This window comes from Hippopotamus amphibius, chromosome 17, assembly GCF_030028045.1.
Source record: "Hippopotamus amphibius kiboko isolate mHipAmp2 chromosome 17, mHipAmp2.hap2, whole genome shotgun sequence".
Classification (NCBI taxonomy): domain Eukaryota; kingdom Metazoa; phylum Chordata; class Mammalia; order Artiodactyla; family Hippopotamidae; genus Hippopotamus; species Hippopotamus amphibius.
The window spans coordinates 50,769,890-50,791,118 of NC_080202.1; the positions used below are offsets into that span (position 1 = coordinate 50,769,890).

Genomic DNA, 21,229 nt, shown 5'->3' on the forward strand with positions numbered 1-21,229 from the left:
TTCAGTGTTTTTGCATCATTAGTTCTGAAGTGAGTCTTTTTTAGGCAGCATATAGACGGGATTTCTTTTTAATCCAATCAGCCAACCTATGCCTTTTGATTGGAACATTTATTCCATTGATATTTGTGATTATTTATAGGTATGTACTTATTGTTATTTTGTTACTTGTTTTCTGGTTGTTTTTAAAGTTCCTCTCTGTTCTTTTCTTCTTCTTTTAATCTCTTCCTCTCTGATTTTGTGATTTCCATTAGCATTGTGATTGTGTTCCCTTTTCTCTAGCTTTTGTATGTCTATCATAGGTTTTTGATTTGTGGTTACCATGAAGTTCATATATGTTGACCTATATCTACTTGTTTTAAACTGATAGTCATTGAAGTTCAAACACATTCTAAAAAATCTACATTTTTTTACTTCCCCTGCCACGTGTTGTATTTTTGATGTCATGTTTTACATCTTCTTGCCTTTCCCTTAACTGTTTATTGTAATTATAGTTGATTTTACAATTTTTGTCTTTTAACCTTCATACTAGCTTATTTAAGTGGTTCATCTACAGCCTTTATGATGTATTTGCATTTACCACTGGATTTTTCCCTTCATATAGTTTCTCATTTCTTGTTATAACCTTTTCCTTTTCACTTATGGAAGACCTTTTAACATTTCCTGTAAGGTCAGTTTAGTACTGATGAACTCTTTTCAATCTTGCTTGTCTGAGAAACTCTTTGTCTCCCCTTCAATTCTGAATGATAGCCATGCTGGGTAGAATTTCCCAGTTTTCAGCCATAATTTAATCAAATACATTTTCTCCCCCTTCTCTCTCTTCTTCTGGGACCCCAGTAGCTTGAATGGTAATACACTTGATATTGTTTCAGATGTCCCTTAAACTATGCTCATTTTTTAAAATTTGTTTTTCTTTTTGCTGTTCTGATTGGGTGATTTCCATTATTCTATCTTCCAGATAACTTGTGTGTTCTTCTGTATCACCTAATCAGTTGTTAATTCCCGCTCGTGTATTTTTCATTTCAGTTATTGTATTCTTCAGCTCTGACTTGTTCTTTTTCATATTTTCTAGTTCTTTGTTAAAATTTTCACTATGTTCATCTCTTCTTTTCCCAAGTTCAGTTAGCATTCTTATTAGTATTGCCTTGAATTTTTTATTGTATAAATTATTTATCTCTGTTTCATTAGTGTTTTTCAGGGTTTTTCCCCTTGTTCTTCATTTGAAACATATTCTTGTGTCTTCTCATTTGATTTAACTCTCTGGGTCTCTATGAAATTAGGTAAAACAGTTACCTATCCCAGTCTTAAAAGAGCGTCCATGTGTGGAGAGTGTCCCTATGCAGTCTACATGTGCCTAGTGGCTTTGGTGGAAGAGCTGAATCTGAAGTGAGCAAGGACTGCATCTTCTCTGGGGTGTGCTGGCAGCCACCAGCATGTAAGAGGTAGGGTTGGAGTTACAGGGACTAGAGCCAGAGCCAGATGTGAGGCAGGGCTTCTCCTGCGCTCAGTGGCATTTACTATCCTATAGGATGTGGGAGCTGAGTCTGAGGGGCTGGAGCAGGAGCCCTGAGGTACATGGGTTTCTCGCAGGTGTGATTGCAGTCTCTGCAGTGGGGACATTGCCGGGGCCTGAGGGTTTGGGCCTGCACTTCTGTGCTGGTTTCATTTTTTCCCTGGTGTGCATGTGTTGGTTAGAGGCTGAGTCCGGACTGGAGGGGTTGGAGCCACACTAATAAGCTGGTTTCACTCCCTTTCATGTGTATGCATGGACACTCACGCTGGCAATGGCTGCCTCTGCCCTGATCAGAGGCAAGGCCAGGGTCAGGGCTAGCTCTGTTCCCTCTAAGTTTGTGAGCTCTTGCTGGCAATGACAGTCTCTGCTGTAGTGGGGAGCAGCACTGGAGCAAGAGGTGTTGGAGTAGGAGCCCAGTGCAGGCTGAGGGCATGCTGGGTGTAGTCTTGGCAAGCCAGCCAGGGCATCAGGCAGTTTGCAGTCTGCTGCCTCTGCACAGGGACTGGAAGTAAGCAAGTCTGTGTGCATATTCTTCAATAGTAGAGTCTCAGTTTCTTACAGCTGTTTGTTAAGTCCCACTGGTTTTCAAACCAGCTAAGGGGGCTCATCTTCCCCGTGTCAGACCCAGGCACTGGGGTGCCTAATATGTGGCTTGAACCCCTTGCTCCCGGAGCCTGTGATATCCCCCTCCTCTTCTGGGTCCCATGTTAGGGGTGCAAATCCTGACAAGATCACTTCTCCTCCCCCCTCCACCCGACCCTGTGTGTATCTTTCTTTCCAGCCTTGGTTGTAGAAGAGTCATCCTGCTAATCTTTGGGTTGATTTCAGTGAGAGTTTTATATCTGTAGTTGTAGTTTTGATGTGTTCGCGAGAGGAGGTGAGCTCGTCGTCCTCCTACTCTGCCATCTTGATCCCACCCACCCAAGCAATAATTTTACTATAGTAAAGATGTACTCTCCAGTGAAGATGAAAGTATCATGAATCATGAATCCCCAATCCTCGTGTATCAAATTACGTAACATTATAATTGAATTGCTTCTGTTTTCTAATTTTTTCTAGCCAATTTTGGTATTGTATATTTTCCTCTAATATCAACCAATTCAAACACAGAATATGGCAAAATATTCTCATATAATTTTTTAAAAATTTCCCCGGTATAGATAGTTATTTCCCTATTCTCATTCCTGATTTGCTGTATTTATACTTTATCTTTTTCTCAGTTATACTTCCTAGCAGTTGAACTGTGTTATTGTTTATTTCCTATCCCACCAACAATTCAGTTCTTAGACTTATTCATTCTTTACTGTGTGTTTACTGTATTAATTTCTGCTTTAATTTTTGTCAATTCCTTTTTCTGTCTTTAGGACTTTTTTGTTCTTTATTGTTCTTAAGTTGAGTGGTTGACTCGATTTTCATTCTTTGTTGCTTCAGCCTTATTTCATGGGTTCAGACATATAGTTCTCATTACCATCATTATTAATTAGCTTACAAATTTCATCGTTGTTTTTTCTCTTTGACCCAAATGTTGCTTCCAAAAGAATTTTAATATTCTTAGATGGTTGGATTTTTTGGCTCCTAGTATTTTAACTTTGTTTTAACATAATTTCAAATTTATAGAAATGTTGTAAGAATAATACAGAGAGCTCCTTTCTACCCTTTACCCAGATTTACAATTTGTTTACAGTTTGCCCATTTGCTTTATCATTTATTCATACTTTCTCTCTCTCTCTCTCTATCTCAACCTGTCTCTCTCTCTCTCTCTTTGCTACTTCAAGGTAAAACAGAAAAAAATATTCTAGGACAAATTATTATTCTTTTTGATTATAGGAAATAAATTCTATTCTTGTGAATTCCCTTATGAAAATTTCCCTGCATCATAATCCAACCCCCTTTTTTTAAACAGGTGATGGAAAGGTGCATAAAAATAGGATACTAAAGGCTGTGAAGTCTTTCAAAAGTAAGAATTGTAATGTATTAATATTTTTGTCTGAAATCATCAGTCTTTGCATAAGATTTTGAGTCGTCTCCCTCTTTATATTTTTATTTCTTATTTTTGCTTTCAGTATATTTTCAGTTTACACAGAAACGGGGTGTATACTTTTATCTTCATAAGAAATATCATACTTGGAATTTTTCTGGTATTGCTCCCAAGTAAATAATTGGTATGGAATTGGCAGAGAAAAATTGAAGTAGAGGGTTAGCCTCACTTCACCACATTTGGAAAAGTTGTTCAGCAACAAACACAGCCAATTTTGGAAACTATGCCAAAAAAAAAATACTTTTTACTGTGAATTAGCACTACTGGGAGTAACAGATGAGGTGTCTCCAGGTCCAGTTACCAATAACCTTCCTGAGAACATCTCTGTGTAGACTTGTCACCAATATAGGTTTTAAGGGAATGTGTTCCATCTCCACTGTACCTATTGACTTTCTCTGTGCTCTTGGAAAAGCCAAATGGGAATTATAGTCTTCTTATCAGGAATGGCAATAACAATATAAAGATGCAAATTTTATTTTTTGTTGTCTCTTTTATTATAATATTTATACATACTCATGAAAGACATTTGAAGACATAAATGTGTGTTTCATGTTTTAGATCATTTAGTTGCTTTCCTGTTCCTTTTCTGTCTTTCTTAAGGAGGAAAAGTTGACAGCAGCAACCTGAAACCACTTCTAGAAAAAATGGACCTCAAACTCACTGAAAAAGAATTTGAAGAGCTGAAAGAAAATCTATCTGTTGATGGTATGCATAGTAGATACCCTTGTCAGTCCCCAAAGGAAGTTTTGTCCAAGTCTTACAGCTGAGAATTTCTAAAACTAGATTTCGTTAGTGATAAGATAAAAGTTTAAAATATGAAGATACCGTAAAATTAGAAAAAAAGCTACCGATGCCAACTATTGCTACTATCATTCAACATTGTTTTAAGGGTTCCAGCTACTTTAATGAGGAAATGGGATGAAATAATATTGGGAAAGGGAAACTATAGTTTCAGATGACATGATTGTGTATCTAGGAAACACAAGCACACAAACTAAAAGAAATCTGTGAGAATTATTGAGCCTTCGATAAGCCATTTTGGTTCAGGTGGCTTAATACAAGATAAATATGCAAATCTCAGTGGCTTTCCCTAAGCTAGCAATGACCAAATAGAAATAAAATAGGAAAAGTATTTGATTTATAACATCAACAAAACCCATGAATTATCTGGGAATACATTTTACAAGAAATAGGATCTGTATAAAGAAAACTGTAAAATCTTATTAAGGAACATAAAATAAAACATTAGTGTTCTTGAATGGTAAACTAACGTACAGGATCAGATTGTTAAATCAGACTGACATGAATCAGAGATCTTATCCAGCATCAAGCTTCGCTAAATAATGTCAAGGATAAAAGCCATTAGAAAATAAATAGAGGTCTGAGATGTCAAGAGCTCCATAGTTTCTTCCTTCCCATGTTGAACATGCCACTCTGGTCCAGAATAGATGAAGTCTCTATCAGTCACCTCACACAGCAGGAGCATTTAAATTATGAAACATTCCAGAAAGTTGTATAGCCTTTGTGACATTATCCAGGGAGCCATGCCTCATAGATCATGGGTTCTATTTGCTACCAATAATCCCTAGCCACAGACATACTGCTAAGGGCATTTCAAACATAAAGACTCTTCCTCGTAGCATATATCATTATTCTATTTACCTGGAGGACCAATTGACAAGGATATTAAACTGGGTCACCTTCCTTCTTTTCTTTTCACTGAGGGCAACTTCTCAGTGAAGGGAGTTAATGGATTATAGACCACTTGCTTTAACTCTTTCCTCTCAGATGGAAAAATTTCTCTAGATTTACTGAAATAAAGATATCAATTATCCTAAAATAATATGAGTATATACACATATATAGTTTGTGTGTATGTGTATTTATATATATATACGTATATATTTTATATAAACTATAAAATTTTCAGAATCCCAATGGGATTTTTAAATCAAAGAATAGTTGATTCACAACAGTATATTTGTTTCAGGTGTACAACCTAGTGATTCAACATTTTTATAGATATACTCTATTTAAATTTATTATAAAATACTGGCTGTAATCCCTGTGCTGTGCATTACATCCTTGTATCTTATTGATTTTATACCTAGTAGTATGTATCTCTTAATCCCCTTCCCCTCTCTTGTCCCTCCCTCCACCCCCCCCCCCCCACTGGTAACAACTAGTTTGTTCCCTGTATCTGTGCATCTGTTTCTCTTTTGTTGTATTTATTTGTTTAATTTTTTAGATTCTGCATATAAGTAAAAACATACAATATTTGTCTTTCTCTCTGTGACTTACTTCACTAAGCGTAGTACTGTCCCAATCCATCCATATTGTTGCAAGTAGAAAAATTTCGTTCTTGTTTTTAATGGCTTAGCAATATTCCTTTGTATTTGTGATATGTGTGTGTATATATGTATATATACATACACAGCATATGTTCTGTTTTTTAAAACTACTGACTTTATTCAGGGATCCCCAGCTTTTCCATTAATGTCTTTCATCTGCCCAGGATCCCACATTGCGTTTAGTCATCATGTTTGCATCTCCTTCAATCTACAATTTCTTAATCATTGTTTTTCATGACTTTGACACTTTTGAAGAGTACTGGTCATATATGTTGTAGAAAAATCTCTCATTTTGAAGTTGATGTTTTCTCATAATTAGACCAGGGAATATCAGTTTGAGGAAATAATCCCACAAAGATGAAGTGTTCTTCTTATAGCATCATATTAAGGTACATGATGTCAAAATGACTTATCACTGCACACCATATCTTCTTTATGCATTCATCTGTTGATGGACGCTTAGATTGCTTCCATATTTGGCTATTGTAAATAATGCTGCTATGAACATTGAGGTGCATATATCTTTTCTAATTAGTGTTTTTGTTTTCTTTAGATATATACCTAGGAGTGGAATTGCTGGATCTTATAATAGTTAATGTTGTTAAAATGTCCATACTACTCAAAGTAATCTACAAATTTAATGCAATCTTTATCAAAATACCCATGACATTTTTCACAGAACTAGAGCAAATAATCCTAAAATTCTTATGGAACCACAAAAGACCCCAAATAGCCAAAGCAATCTTAAAGAAAAAGAACGGAGCTGGAGCTACCACACTCCCTGACTTCAGACTATTCTACAAAGCTAGAGTAATCAAAACAGTATGGTACTGCCACAAAAACAGACATATAAATCAATAGAACAGAATAGGGAGCCAGAAATAAACCCACACACATGTGGTTAATTAATCTCCAACAAAGGGGGCAAAAATATACAATGGGGGAAGGACCGCCTCTCCAATAACTGGTGGGGAAAACTGCATAGGTACATGTTAATGGATTAAATTAGAACATTTTCTCATACCATACACAAAAATAAACTCAAAATGAATTAAGACCTTAATGTAAGACTGAAAAACCATAAAAGTCCTGGAAGAAAACACAGGTAGTACACTCTTTGACATTAGTCTTAGCAATATTTTTTGGATCAGTTTCCTCAGGCAAGGGAAACAAAAGCAAAAATAATCAAATGGGACCTAATCAAAGTTAAAAGCTTTTACACAGCAAAGGAAAACATTAAAATGAAAAGGCAGTCTACTGAATGAGAGAAGGTATTTGCAAATGATATGTCCGATAAGGGGTTAATATCCAAAATATGTAAAGAGTGCATACAACTCAATATAAAAAAATTAAGTTAAAAATGGGTAAAAGACCTGAATAGAAATTTTTCCAAAGAAGACATGCGGATGGCCAAAAGGCACATGAAAAGCTGCTCAGCCTTGCTAAGCGTCAGTGAAATGCAAATCAAGACCACAGTGAGATATCACCTCACACCTATCAGAATGGCTATCATCAGAAAGACAACAAGTAAGTATTGGTGAGGGTATGGAGAAAAGAGAGCCCTAGTACACTGCTGGTGGGAATGTAAATTGGTATAGCCACTATGGTATAGCCACTATGGAAAACAAAACTAAAAAATAGAACTACCATTTGATCCAATAGGGTTTTGTTTAAAAAACTTGCAAAATGATTTTAAAGAATAAATGGAAGAATAAGTGCCCAACTATATCCAAGAAATCATGAAAAAGAAAACTACAATGAGATTTGCCTTACCATATATTAGCAGTTACTATAAAACTACTATAACCAAAAATTTCATTGGCAAGTAATAGATAAACAAGTAGACTCGATAAAATAGTTTTAAAATAGATCCAGTATATGGATAACTTGGTATATATTAAAGAAAGATTTTTAAATCATACTAGATATCTTTAAAAAATAATATAAGCAGAAAAAAAAACACTTTGTATGAATTGAAAGCCTAAATGTAAAATATAAATAAATAAAAATATTGGAAAAATTAGGGAAATATTTTAAAATATTGGGTTGAAGAAGACTTTATTAAACAAGACGGGTTACCCAGAAGCAGGAAAAGGAAAAAATAGATGTATTTGCTGAAATAAAAGTTTAATATGTGGTGTGGAAAAAGGCACCAAGAAAGGTGCCTTTTGATCAGGATTTGACCAAGAAAGCAGAGTAGTACAGGATCAGGGGTTCATTATAGGGAAAAAAGTTTACAGAGTTGTGGAAGCTGGTAAATTCCATGAAGATTATTGCTCTGTGTCTTATATGAAGGAGACATAAACTCTCTTTGTTTAATTTACCATGAGATACTATCAAAAGTTGATGTACCAGACTAAAATTGAAGCACTACAGAGTGACTCAGGGGAGACCCAGCTGATTGAACTATTGCATTCCCAACTATTACATTCTGCAAGGAAAACAAAATCTCCTCACCTTTCCTTATTTTCCATACTTTCTGTCTTCCCTTTGAGTGCCTCTTCATCCAAATTTCTGAATGAAAGATAGTCATGAAATGACGGGGAAAAAATGACAGAAACAGGTCATGTTTCCCTGACCCACAGCTTGCCCCACGTTGAGTCTTATTCACCCTAACCCCTTCCCTGTGGTAAGGGTCTTCCAAAGCCAATACCGCTTCAAAAGTTATCCTCCTTATGGGTCAACTTTCATCTCTTTCAAAAAACATTTAGGTTATTGTTAAGGCTGGGGATGTCAGTATTTGGAAATCTATTGGTAAATACAAGCCCAGTGCTATTTAAACACTTCAAGTGAGGAGGAAAAGAGTGAATTTTCCAGTATTTTAGAGAAAACTGTCGTATTATTGGTATGAAAACTCAACAGAGAGGACTTCCCTGGGGGCACAATGGTTAAGAATCTGCCTGCCAATGCAGGGGACATGAGTTCAATCCCTCTGCCAGGAAGATTCCCACATGCTATGGAGCAACTGAGCCTGTGCGCTAGAGCCCGTGAGCCACAACTACTACACCCGTATGCCACAGGTACTGAAGCCCGTGTGCCTGGAGCCCATGCTCCACAAGAGAAGCCACCACAATGAGAAGCCCACACACCACAAGGAAGAGTAGCCCCCCTCGCCACAACTGGAGAAAGCCTATGCACAGCAACGAAGACCCAATGCAGCCAATTAATTAATTGATTAATTTAAAAAAACTCAACAAAGAGCTCTGATATTTATACCTTTGGATACCCATCAGTTAAGGTAGAAAGGTCGATTTAAAAAAATAGCTTGGAAATCAAGAATATTAATAAAAAATATTCTGTGTAAGGCATGAGAAAGCAAGTGGAGCAAATCTTCAAGAAAGAATTTTTTGAAAAATACTGAAATATAGTTGATTTACAATGTGTTCATTTCTGCTGTATAGCAAAGTGATTCAGTTATACATACATATACATTCTTTTCATATTCTTTTCTGTTATGGCTTATCACAGGATACTAAATATAGTTCCCTGTGCTTTACAGTAGGACCTTGTTGCTTATCCATTCTATAAATAATAGTTTGCGTCTGCTAATCCCAAATTCCCAGTCCATCCCTCCCCTCCCCTACTTCCCCTTGGCAACCACAAGTCTGTTTTCTATGTCTGTAAGTCTGTTTCTGTTTCGTAGATAAATTCATTTGTGTCATATTTTAGATCCCACATATAAGTGATATCATATGATATTTGTCTTTCTCTTAGAAAGTAGAATTTTTTTTAAAAGGAATGAAGCAATAAAAACAAAGTATTAAATGAAGGTAGCCTAGTATTAGATTGAGAAAATTTGCACATACTAAAATTTCCAGCTATGGAAAAGGCAGAGAAAATTATCAAGCAAAAATAATTGGAACATGTTTCTGAAAAAAAATGAAGAACAGAAGTATCCAGATAGAATAACCTATTTTGTGACCAGCAGAAATGAATAAAGACTTAGACAAAGCTATACTATTGTAGAATTTCAGAATACCAAGAAAAAGAGAAATAAATAGTAAATCCTAAAAAATAAATGTAATGGACCAAAGAGTTAAAGGAATAAGTATATTGTAGAGTTATAAAAGCAATGTATAAAAATTTTTTAAATAAGTTTATTTATTTTATTGGCTGTGTTGGGTCTTTTTGGCTGTGCGCGGGCTTTCTTTTTAGTTGCGGTGAGTGGGGGCTACTCTTCGTTGTGGTGCGTGGGCTCCTCATTGCCATGGCTTCTCTTGTTGCGGAGCATGGGCTCTAGGCACGTGGGCTTCAGTAGTTGCAGCATATGGGCTCAGTAGTTGTGGCTCATGGGCTCTAAAGCACAGGCTCAGTAGTTGTGGCACACGGACTTAGTTGCTCCACGGCATGTGGGATATTCCTGGAGCAGGGATCGAACCCACGTCCCCTGCATTGGCAGGCAGATTCTCAACCATTGCGCCACCTAGGAAACCCGAAAAGCAATGTATAAAACTTTAAATTAAAATATTCCCCCGAAATATGAAAAGGGGATTACATAGTATTGGAAATGAAAAACAATGTTTATCTTTTATAACAACTAATAGACATTCTATCACATTGATTATTCAAGAAATATAGGAACAAGCATATCATTTAGAATTATGGAGCAAGCCAAAACTAAAAACAAAAGAGCAAAAAGTAATTACTGTTGAGAAGTAGAACCCAAGGGTAAGAGATTGGGGAAGGATAGAATGTAGATGTTCTGTGTGTTTTGTATCTGTGTATTGATTTTTATCTGTATTTCTTATTTCCAGTTCTATTGAGATACAGTTGACATATAACATTCTATAAGTTTAAGTGTAATGATTTTATGTACATATATATTACAAAATGATTGCCACAACAAGCTTAGTTAACATACATCACTTCACACGGTTACAAATTTTTCTTTGTTATGATAGCAACTCTTAAGATCTACTTACTTATGAACTTTCAAGTATACGACACAGTACTGTTAAGTATAATCATCATGCTGTACATTGTGTCCCCAGAAATTGTTTATCGTATAACTTGAAGTTTGTACCTTTTGACCACCTTCACCCATTTCCCCAACCCCTACCACAGGTAACCACCAATGTATTCTCTGTTCCTATGAAGTGTTTTTTTAGACTCCACATATAAGTGAGATGATAAGTATTTACCTTTCTATGTCTGACCTACTTCACTTACCATGATGCCCTCAAAGTCCATCCAAGTTGTTGCAAATGGAAAATTTTTTTTTCTTTTTTATGGCTGAGTAATAGTCCATTACTTTTTCTTTATCCATTCATTTCTCAATGGATGCTTCGGTTGTTTCCATACCTTTGCTATTGTAAATTATGCTACAGAGGACATGGGGATACAGATATCTCTTTAAGATAGTGATTTTGTTTCCTTCAGATATATACCCAGAAGTGTAATTGCTGGATCATATAGCTCTATTTTTCATTTTTTGGAGAAACATCCATATTCTTTTCCATAGTGGCTGCACCAATTTACACTTTCACCAATGATGTACAAATGTTCCCTTTTCTTCACATCCTCATCACTATTTCTTATCTCTTTTTGATGATAGCCACTCTAGCAGGTGTGAGGTGACACTTCATTATGGTTTTGATATGCATTTCCCTGATGATCAGTGATCTTGAGCACCTTTTCATGTACCTGTTAGCCTTCTGAATATCTTCTTTGGAAAAAATGTCTATTTGGTCCCTTCACCCATTTTTAATTTGTATTATTTGGTTTCTTTGCTATTGAGGCTTATGTGTTTCTTATATATTTTGGTTATTAAGCTTTTATCATGTATATGGTTTGTAAATATTTTCTTCCATTTTGTAGGTTGCCTTTTCATTTTGTTGATTGCTTCTTTTGTGGTGCAGAAGCTCTTTAGTTTGATATAGTCCCACTTGCTTATTTTTTATGTTGTTTCTCATGCTTTGTGTCATATCTGAAAAATTATTGCCAAGACCAATGTCAGAGAGCTTTTTCTCTATGTTTTCCTTGGGAGTTTTATGGTTTCAGGTCTTACATTTATGTCTGTATTCCATTTTGAGCTAATTTTTATGAATGGTATAAGCCGAGATCTAGTTTTGTTCTTTTCCACGTGAATACCAGTTTTCCCAGCACCATTTAATGAAGGGACTGTCTTCTCTCCATTGAGTACTCTTGGTTCCCTTGTCAAATATTAGTTGTCCATACAGGCATGGATTTATATCTGGGCTCTTTGATTGGCCTAAGTGTGTGTTTCTGTGCCAGTACCATACTGTTTGATTACTATAGCTCTGTAATATAGTTTGAAATCAGGACGTGTGGTGCCTCCAGCTTTGTTCTTCTTTCTAAGGATGCTTTGGCTATTAAGGCTCTTTCGTGGTTCCTAATGAATTTTAGAATTGTGTTTTCTATTTGGTAAAATGCCATTGGAACTTTGGTAGCGATTACATTGACTCTCTAGATGGCTTTGGGTAGTATGGAAATTTTAACATCATTAATTCTTCCAGTCAGTGAATGCAGGCAATCTCTTCATTTATTTCTGTCTCTTCCAAATTTATTCCTAAGCATTTTACTGTTTGTGATGCTGTTATCAATGGGATTGTTTTATTTCTTTTTCCAATAATTCATTGTTAGTGTATAAAAACACTACTGCTTTTTTTTATTAATTTTTGTTGGCGTATAGTTGCTTTACAATGTTGTGTTAGTTTCTGCTGTACAGTGAAGTGAATCAGCTATATATACATATATCTCCTCGTTTGGATTTTCTTCCCATTTAGGTCACCAAGGAGCATTAAGTAGAGTTCCCTGTGGTATACAGTATGTTCTCACTGGGTATATATTGTAGACATAGTATCAATAGTGTGCATATGTCAATCCCAATCTCCCAATTTATCCTACACACACACACACCCTTCCCCCTTGGTAGCCGTACGTTTGTTCTCTGTGTCTGGAAACACTGCTGCTTTTTGTATGTTGATTTTGTATTCCTGCATCTTTACTGAATTTGTTAATAAAATCTAACTTTTTTTTTTAGTGGAGTCTTCAGGACTTTCTATATATAAAATATGCAAATAGAGACAATTTTACGTCTTCCTTTCTGATTCTGATGCCTTTTCTTTTTCTTGCCTAATTGCTCTAAGACTTTCAGTACTATATTGAATAGAACTGATAAGAGTGGGCACCCTTGTCTTATTTCTGCTCTTAGAGGAAAAGGTTTCAGTCTTTCACCACTGAGTATGATATTAACTGTGTGCTTGTCATATATATAACCTTTATTATATTGAGGTACATTCCTTCTCTACCCAGTTTATTGACAGTTTTTATCATGAATGGGTGCTGAGTTTTGTGAAATAGCTTTTCTGCATCCATTGAGATGATTGTATGATTTTTATCTTTCATTCTGTTACTGTGGTGTACCACATTTATTGATTTGCGTATGTTGAACCATCGTTGCATATGAGGGCTGAATCCCGCTTGATCATGGTGTATAATTCTTTTAATGTTGAATTTGGTTGAAATTTTTTGCTTCTGTGTTCATCAAGTATATTGGCTTATCGTTTTCTTGCGGTGTCCTTATCTAGCTTTGGTATCGGGGTAATGTTAACCACATAAAATGAGCTTTGAAGTGTTCAATTCTCCATTTTTTAAGAAGATTTTGAGAAGGATTGGTGTTAATTCTTTTTTAAGTGTTTGGTAAAATTCACCAGGGAAACCACTGGTCCAGGGCTTTCCTTGTGAGGATTTTGATTACTGACTCAATATCCTTATTTGTTTTCGTCTGTTCAGATTTTTCTATTTTTTTATGATTCTGTCTTGGTAGGTTGTATGCTTCTAGGAATTTATCCATTTCTCTTAGGTTGTCAGTTTCTTTTTTTGGCTACACTCAGGCATCATTTTAAACCAATCTATAGGATGGGCTGTGCAGTTTCCCAGGTGTTCTGATTATGCTTCTTGGTCAGATGTGTCCAGAAGCTATATACATCCCTAGTCAGGGCTTTGAATTTGCTTCCCAGCCTGGGTGGGGCTGTAGGACAGACTCCATCACTGGTACAACTCATTGGGGTACTCAAGTGAGGCAAGGCTGTCTATCAATCTCCCTGGCCAGACAGTGCCACCAGCTCAGCTCTGCAGATAGCAGAGCCACTGTTGGGCTCTCTGCTTGGGTGCTTCTGCAAGTGGGGCTGCAGGGTGGTCTACACAGTTTCCCAGGAACTCTCAGTCGGCTTTTTGATTGGGCAGGACTGAGGGATGTACTCAGCAGTAGGCAGGGGCCATTAATTTGCTTCCCTGCCTGGGTGGGGTTGCAGAAGAGACTCCAAGGTCCGCATGGCTTATTGGCTGGGGAACAATAAAAGGCAGAATTTGCCCTGAGCTCCCTGGCTACATGGGGCTACTAATTGGGCTCTGAAAATGGGTAGAGGTGCTGGCTGGGTTCTCTGCTCAAGAGCTGCTTTACATGGGAGTTTAGGATGGGTACACAGCTTCCTGTGTGCTCTGATTAGGTATCTTGGTTGGGCCAAGCCGGGGGCTATATTCAGCAGTAGGTAGGCTTCTAATTAGCTCCCCCGCCTGGGCAGAATGGCAGAACAGGCTCCAAGGCCAGCCCAGCTTGGCAGAATTTTACACTGAGTTCCCTGGCCAGACGGTCCAAGCAGCCTGCTCTGCAGATGCGCAAAGCCTCTGGCTGGGATATCTCCTCAGGTACCGCTGCTAGGAGAAACACAGTCTGCCAAAATCTGAGTTCTGGTTGCTGTAAGCCCTGCTCCCCTTCCCCATCTTGAGCTGATCTCCAGTGGTCAAGCACCACGGATTCTCCCCACAATACCCATGAGACAAGACCCAAGTGGGCCTCCCAGGAAGCAACCCACAACTATGGGGGAGCTAGATTTCTACCTCGGGCACTCTTTTTCCCCCTAGAGAAACCATAAGCCTGGAGGCCCTCTCAGTGCAGTACTGTGCCGGTCTGGAAGAGGAGCAATGTGGTCAAATGCAGCTGATACTCTTACCCTTCTAATGCAGTCCTTCTTGGTCTCTGTGGTCCATGGAAGTGCTTCAGCCTCACCACCGTATTCTGGGATTTTCACAAAGGTGTCTTGTCTGTGTATACTTGCAAGTGGGTCTTGTGAGGGGAACGGAAGTTGGGGCTGACCTATCTTGGTCACCATTTTGATGACACCACTTATCTATTCTAATATAAATGCAATTCTTAGTAAAGTAATTATAAATTCAAGTTAAAGAAAAATGAAATAAAATACAAATTGGTCCATATCATTCCTGAACTTATAACCCCTCAAAGACTTCACATAACCTGGTATTTAGATAAATCTAAGCTTCCTACAGTAGCTTGCAAATTCCTCAATGATCTGAGCTCAGCCTGCCTCTCTTGAACTCCTCTCCCTAATCTGTACTTCATTCTTCTTCGGTGCTAAACTGCCTCTAGTTCTGCATACATTGTACCTAGATTTTTTTCTTCACATTTCTCAGCCTCTCTTCGGTGTAGAAGACTCTTTCTATCCCCCTTTCCCTTAGTTGAATTCTGATATTTTAACTCTCTCAGGCACTACACACTCCAGGATGCATTCATTTAACAACCTAGTCTGAACCAGTGGCTCCTGTTCGAGCTAGGGCACAAACAGCTGACAGCAGTACCTGAAGTAAGTGTTACCAGACAGCTGACCAACACCAATGATCGAAAAACACTGGAAAAAGTACTTTTTCCCCTGTGCAAACTCTAATATACCAGACATCTTTTTTTAAAATATAGGGATCAGCTAAATCCTTGAAATCCAGAGGTTTAATATAAGTCTGGGTAAAATTATGACATCAATGGACTTTACCTGGAATTTCCCATCCATATACATCCTTTATATGTTTGAGCGCTTGACATAGATTACGTGTCTGAATTGGCCCTTTTCCTCAGAGCTAATGGAAAAGTTGATCTGAATAAGGTGATGGATGGAGTGAAAGCTGTTACAGGTGAGTGAGAAGTTAGTATAAACCTAGGATCCTAGTTTTTATAGTAATTGTATTTTTCTTCTTGCCTTAATTGTATGATAATTCTATCATTTGACCTCCTATTTAATGTTCTTATATCCCGGAATATTTTCTGATATGTGTTTCCCACTAATATATTTCATTTCTCTTACTTTGAGGCAGCCACAATCTACAGTAAAAGGTGAAGTTAATTTTGGAAAAGGCCCTGGGAATTTTCCAAAGGAAAGATGATAGGTTATACATGTTGATAGAATTATTAGGATAAGCCATATACAGTTTGCTAATGGGCAAGAGGGATATAATACCCATTTCTTGTCATTGTCACTCTGAATGTGTTAGTCCAGGCCCTCCAAGAAAGCAGACGCTGAAGCAGGATGAAACATGCATAGACACTGTTAGGAGAAATGCCTGTGTAAGAGAAATAGGGAGGAAACCCGAAAAACCCGAGAGGCTGTCAGGCTGCAATGCAAATCCGACACCAAGTGAAGGAGAGAGGAAGAAAAGGTTGGGTGGAAGCATCCTATACTGCCATGCAATCTAAGGAAGGTCTAGCAAGGCCTTCCAGGAATCCTGTGGTCAAAGTCAGCCAACCCCTATCCCCTAGGAACGGGCCCCCCTGAGTGAAGTATTTCCATTGCACTCAATCAGTGGTCAGGAGAAGCCTGTGGGAGGCATTGCCTTAGCACAAAAACAGGGATGAATTTCAAAGCAGTGCCCGGGGCCCTTGGTCAGTGGGCTGAGTCAGGTGACTGAGCCTCAGTCACGCCACGGGCCCAGCCATCTCTGGGGAGGGGCTGCTCCTTCCCAGCACGTTATATCTAATCCTTCCATTTGACATGTGAAAATTCTACCTGAAGTGCTCGATGTTCAGAAGCCATTTCTGGGGCCTACCAGACATGCTTATGTGTGCAACTCACTCATGGGCATCTCATTTGATTCTCAAATAGCCCTACAAGGGAATTTCCATTGTAAAGATAAAGAAATAAAAAAATAGGTAACTAATAAGGACCTAGTGTATGCACAGGGAACTGTACTCAATACTCTGTAATGACCTATACAGGAAAAGAATCTAAAATTCAGTGAAGAGACTTCCCTGGTGGAGCAGTGGTTAAGAATCCGCCTGCCAATGCAGGGGACACCTGTTCTAGCCCTGGTCATGGAGCTTCCCACATGCCGTGAAGCAGCTAAACCTGTGCGCCACAACTACTGAGCCTGTGCTCTAGAGCCCATGAGCCACAACTACTGAGCCCATGTGTCACAACTACTGAAGCCCACCCGCCTAGAGCCCATGCTCCACAACAAGAGAAGCCACCGCAATGAGAAGCCCGTGCACTGAAATGAAGACTAGCCCCTGCTCAATACAACTAGAGAAAGCCCGCGTGCAGCAATGAAGACCCAACACAGCCAATAAATAAATAAATGTATTTTTTTTTAATGAGAAAAAGAAGCATTTGACAAGTGATGCTGAGAAGCCAATCCTGGAAAATGAAATGTGCAGATGGCCTGAGGCAGGACGGGGCTCACACTGCCGCGGTCTCGTGTGCGGCCTCACTTTCCTCACCCGTCTCTCCAGCAGCCGAATCTGCAGCCTAAACATCCTCTGCTGGGGCTTTGCTGCCTTCCCTGAGATAAGAAGAATAATGCCAAGGCTTTTACTCTCAAAAGGAACAATTACACTTTTCATTATTTCCCCATTTTAGATGAGAATTTTAACTTGTCCCCTCTCATCTACCCCACATCCTTGTGGAAAATCTCATCCTCATCAGAAGACTGCTGGTCGTGTAGCTTCTGTGCCATGTTTTTCTCACGTGTGGCGTTGAGAGGTCTATACATATCTCTAAGCCAAAGTGGCCGCCTTCTCCAGTGAAAGCCCTCCTAGAACACAGAAAGGGAAATATTAACTCTGCATCCCCCTGCTTTCTCCGGCCACCATACGTTACCCTCCTCAAAGTTACCTGACTCTCGCCTTCCCTTGAGCTTCTCTTTCGCAGAAGAAAGGGGAAAAAGCCCCTTGGAGGAAAACACACACAGTTAGTGTTACATTTCCCACCTCTCTCACCTGTGTTACCTCTGGGCTTCTCCGGACTAAATGGGCGCCTGAGTCCAGGATCACAACGAGCAGAATCACCACAGACCTGGGAGCTTGAAAAGCATCCCCTGCGTGCTGGCCTCACAGACGTTCTCGGTGTCTGGCCCCCAGGGTCTCGGGGGACCTTTGCATGTGGCTTAGCGTGGAGGACAGGCGGGATGTTCAGCCCCACTCACCTTTTGTGGCCCTTGGGCAGTTGCCCTGTTTCTTCATCTCCCTGTGCTGCTGCTGCTGCTGCTACCCTGTGAGCATGAATCTGTTGTGAAAGAAAACATGACCGTGATTGTCCATTACAACTATTTCCACAGCCTCATTCACTCCTTTTTATTTTAAATCCTATCAACCCAGTGAGATGATAACTTCTGTAAGCACAGGAATTCTATCCTGTTTAGTAATCCTTTGACTCTCCCACAGTACCTTACTCCGGGTCTTGCATGCAGATGCCAATACATTTTATGGACTGTTTTAGATAACGTTCAACAGATAATTCCTAAGAAAAACTCGTAGAAGCAGGAAAAGAAAAGAAAAGTATGTACCAGAAACCCAAGCTTTGTTTTAAAGTCAAGAACAAGAGTAAGTCCTGCTCTTACTCATCACTGTGGAGGAGGCCCTAATCAGTAGTATAAGAAAATTGAAGTATTGGAAAGGAAGAGACAAACAGATTTGCCTATGAAATGATGGATCTGAAAAGACCAAAAGAATGACGTGAAGTTTTATGGGAAGTAATATGAGAGTTCAGTAAGATGGCTGCATACAAAATCAAGAGATCAACATATAAGCCTCAACAGCTTTCCCGTATAACACAAATAAGTAACTAAAAAATAGAAGAATGATCCCATTTACTATATGAATAAAAATGCATAAAGTGCCTAGGAAGCAACTTAATCTATGTTAAGCCCTATGTGATGAAAACATTAAACCTTTTCTGTTTTAATGTGTAAGGCCTATGTGATGAAACATTCAAACCTTTCTGAAGGACATTAAGAAGAAATACATACATGGCATGAGACATCATCTTCCTAGAATGTTATAAAGAGGTCAGTTCTCCTCCAATTAACCTACAAATTCAATGCAATCCATTTATATCCAAGATAATTTTAAAACAAAACCTGGCCAGCTGACATTTGGTAGAGTATATATGCAAGCACAGTTATGATACAGATGAGAGAGAAGACCAAAGAGCAGGACCTTTCCCCAGCGGATACAAAATATGTTACAAAGCAACTGGAGTTAAGCAGTGCGATATTGGTACTGGTCCAGGAAAAGATAACTGCATCAACAGAATAGAGTCCAGATAAAGACAGTAGTTTAGACCAGGGAAGAAGGAATGAACCATTCAGTGAAAGATTTGAAAACAACTGGATCTTCCTGTAGAGGGAGAGAGATCCCCTCTCTCAACCACACTAAAAATCAAATACAATGAATGCTAGACAGATTACAAAAGATCTTGAAGAAAATAATAGAGATTATGATTATGTCATGAGGTGTCACCGGCCTGGCTGACAAAACCTGCGCCACGTGAGCCATGAGGAGAGGATGGGCAGCTATGGTGGCAGACTCAACACACCTCCTCCTCTTCTTCACAGCCCTTGCCCCCGTCTCCCCTGGACTGTGTGTCCTCTTCCTGTTGATATTTGAATCTCGTAGGAGTTCCCTGGTGGTCCAGTGGCTAGAACTCAGCGTTTTCACTGCTGTGGCCCGGGTTCAGTCCCTGATCAGGGAACTAAGATCCCACAATCTGTGCAGTGTGGCCCCAAATCCCCTCATGAACAAAGCAACAAAACCCAAAAAATCTCTTTATAGTAAATAAATATTGGCTTTCATTGAATTTCAATGTTTCAAATCCTTCCAGTGTTTTTGTCTCTAAGGAGACAGAAGAGCAGAGTAGGGAGCACAGGCTTTGCAGTCAGGTGACACTGGCTTCTGCTCTTGGTTTGGCCACTGGGGCCTTACATTGATCTCCTTCATCTATGAAAGAGGGAAAGTAACACCATCCACACAGGACTGTGGGGATTAAATCAGACAATATATGCAAAATTCTTCATCTTACTCTTGACATGAATCAGCCCTACTTTGGTGTCACAGACAAGGTGGTCAATCTATCAAAGGTTCTGCTCCTGCCATCAGGCTCCGAAGGCTTTTCCCCAGCATAATATTATAAAAATATTGTGTTTATTTTCTTCTAATACTTTCTTTTTTTCCTACGTTGGGTCTTCACTGATGTGAGCGGGCTTTCTCTATTTGCAGTGAGCAGGGGCTACTCTTCGCTACTTTGTGCTGGCTTCTCATTGTGGAGGCTTCTCTCTGTGGAGCACAGGCTCTAGGCATATGAGCTTCAGTAGCTGCAGCACGTGGGTGCAGTAGTTGCGGAATGCAGGCCTTAGACCATTCAGGCTTCAGTTGTTGCATTGTGTGGGCTCAGTAGTTGTGGCTCACAGGCTCTAGAGCGCAGGCTCAGTAGTTGTGGCGCACGGGGTTACTTGCTCTGCGGCATGCGGAATCTTCCTGGCCCAGGGATCCAACCCGTGTCCCCTGCATTGGCAGGTGGATTCCTATCCACTGCGGCACCAGGGAAGTCCCTCTTTTAATACTTTTGTTTTTCCTACATCTGCATCTTTATTCCTGCCCTGCCACTGGGTTCACCACTACCATTTTTTAAGATTCCATATATATGAGTTAGCATACGGTATTTATTTTTCTCTTTCTGGCTTACTTCACTCTATATGACAGAGTCTAGGTCCATCCACCTCACTACAAATAACTCAGTCTCATTCCTTTTTATGGCTGAGTCGTATTCTATTGTATATATGTGCCACATCTTCTTTATCCATTCATCTTGTTGAAGGGCATTTATGTTGCTTCCATGTCCTGGGCTATTGTAAATAGTGCTGCCATGAACCCTGTGGCACTCTTCTAATACTGTTATGTGGTCTTCTCTCACATTTATGGAAATATGTTAATTTTAGGTGAGAAATAGGGATCTGCTATTATTTCCCACCCCCCCTCACCCCCCAACGAGGTAGGCAGCTACTCTATTACCATTTGTTCGTTTTCTTCCACTCATTCGAATATTGAAACATGACATTTCAGAAGTCTTCACAACACATGGGTCTATTGCTGGACTCTCTGTGCTACTTCAAATAAATATTTGGTTGCATTGTTCCTCACTGTGGAACTGACATAACGCCTCAAATCTCTTCCATTGAACTTCCATAGGAAAAACTCTGCATGGCCGCTGTCCTCAAAAAGTTTATTGTGTATGTGGGGAGAGGAAATCA

General features: G+C 39.0%; 2 protein-coding genes across 2 annotated transcripts in view; one reads left to right on the forward strand and one right to left on the reverse strand.

The window, feature by feature from the left end:
• The window catches only part of LOC130839625 (RAD52 motif-containing protein 1-like), an 82,491-nt gene extending 76,788 nt beyond the window's left edge, over window positions 1-5,703 (forward strand). The window contains exons 8-9 of the mRNA XM_057713855.1: window positions 3,414-3,467; window positions 4,149-5,703. Coding sequence (XP_057569838.1) covers window positions 3,414-3,467; window positions 4,149-4,315 — 221 coding nt within the window. The 3' untranslated portion in view covers window positions 4,316-5,703. The remainder of the gene's footprint in view (window positions 1-3,413; window positions 3,468-4,148) is intronic.
• An 11,630-nt stretch (window positions 5,704-17,333) lies between these two features.
• The window catches only part of LOC130840910 (leucine-rich repeat-containing protein 37B-like), a 51,293-nt gene continuing 47,397 nt past the window's right edge, over window positions 17,334-21,229 (reverse strand). The window contains exons 13-16 of the mRNA XM_057716932.1: window positions 18,128-18,207; window positions 17,818-17,872; window positions 17,595-17,737; window positions 17,334-17,485 (exon numbers count right to left, since the gene is read on the reverse strand). Of these exons, the coding sequence (XP_057572915.1) occupies window positions 17,452-17,485; window positions 17,595-17,737; window positions 17,818-17,872; window positions 18,128-18,207 (312 nt within the window). The 3' untranslated portion in view covers window positions 17,334-17,451. The remainder of the gene's footprint in view (window positions 17,486-17,594; window positions 17,738-17,817; window positions 17,873-18,127; window positions 18,208-21,229) is intronic.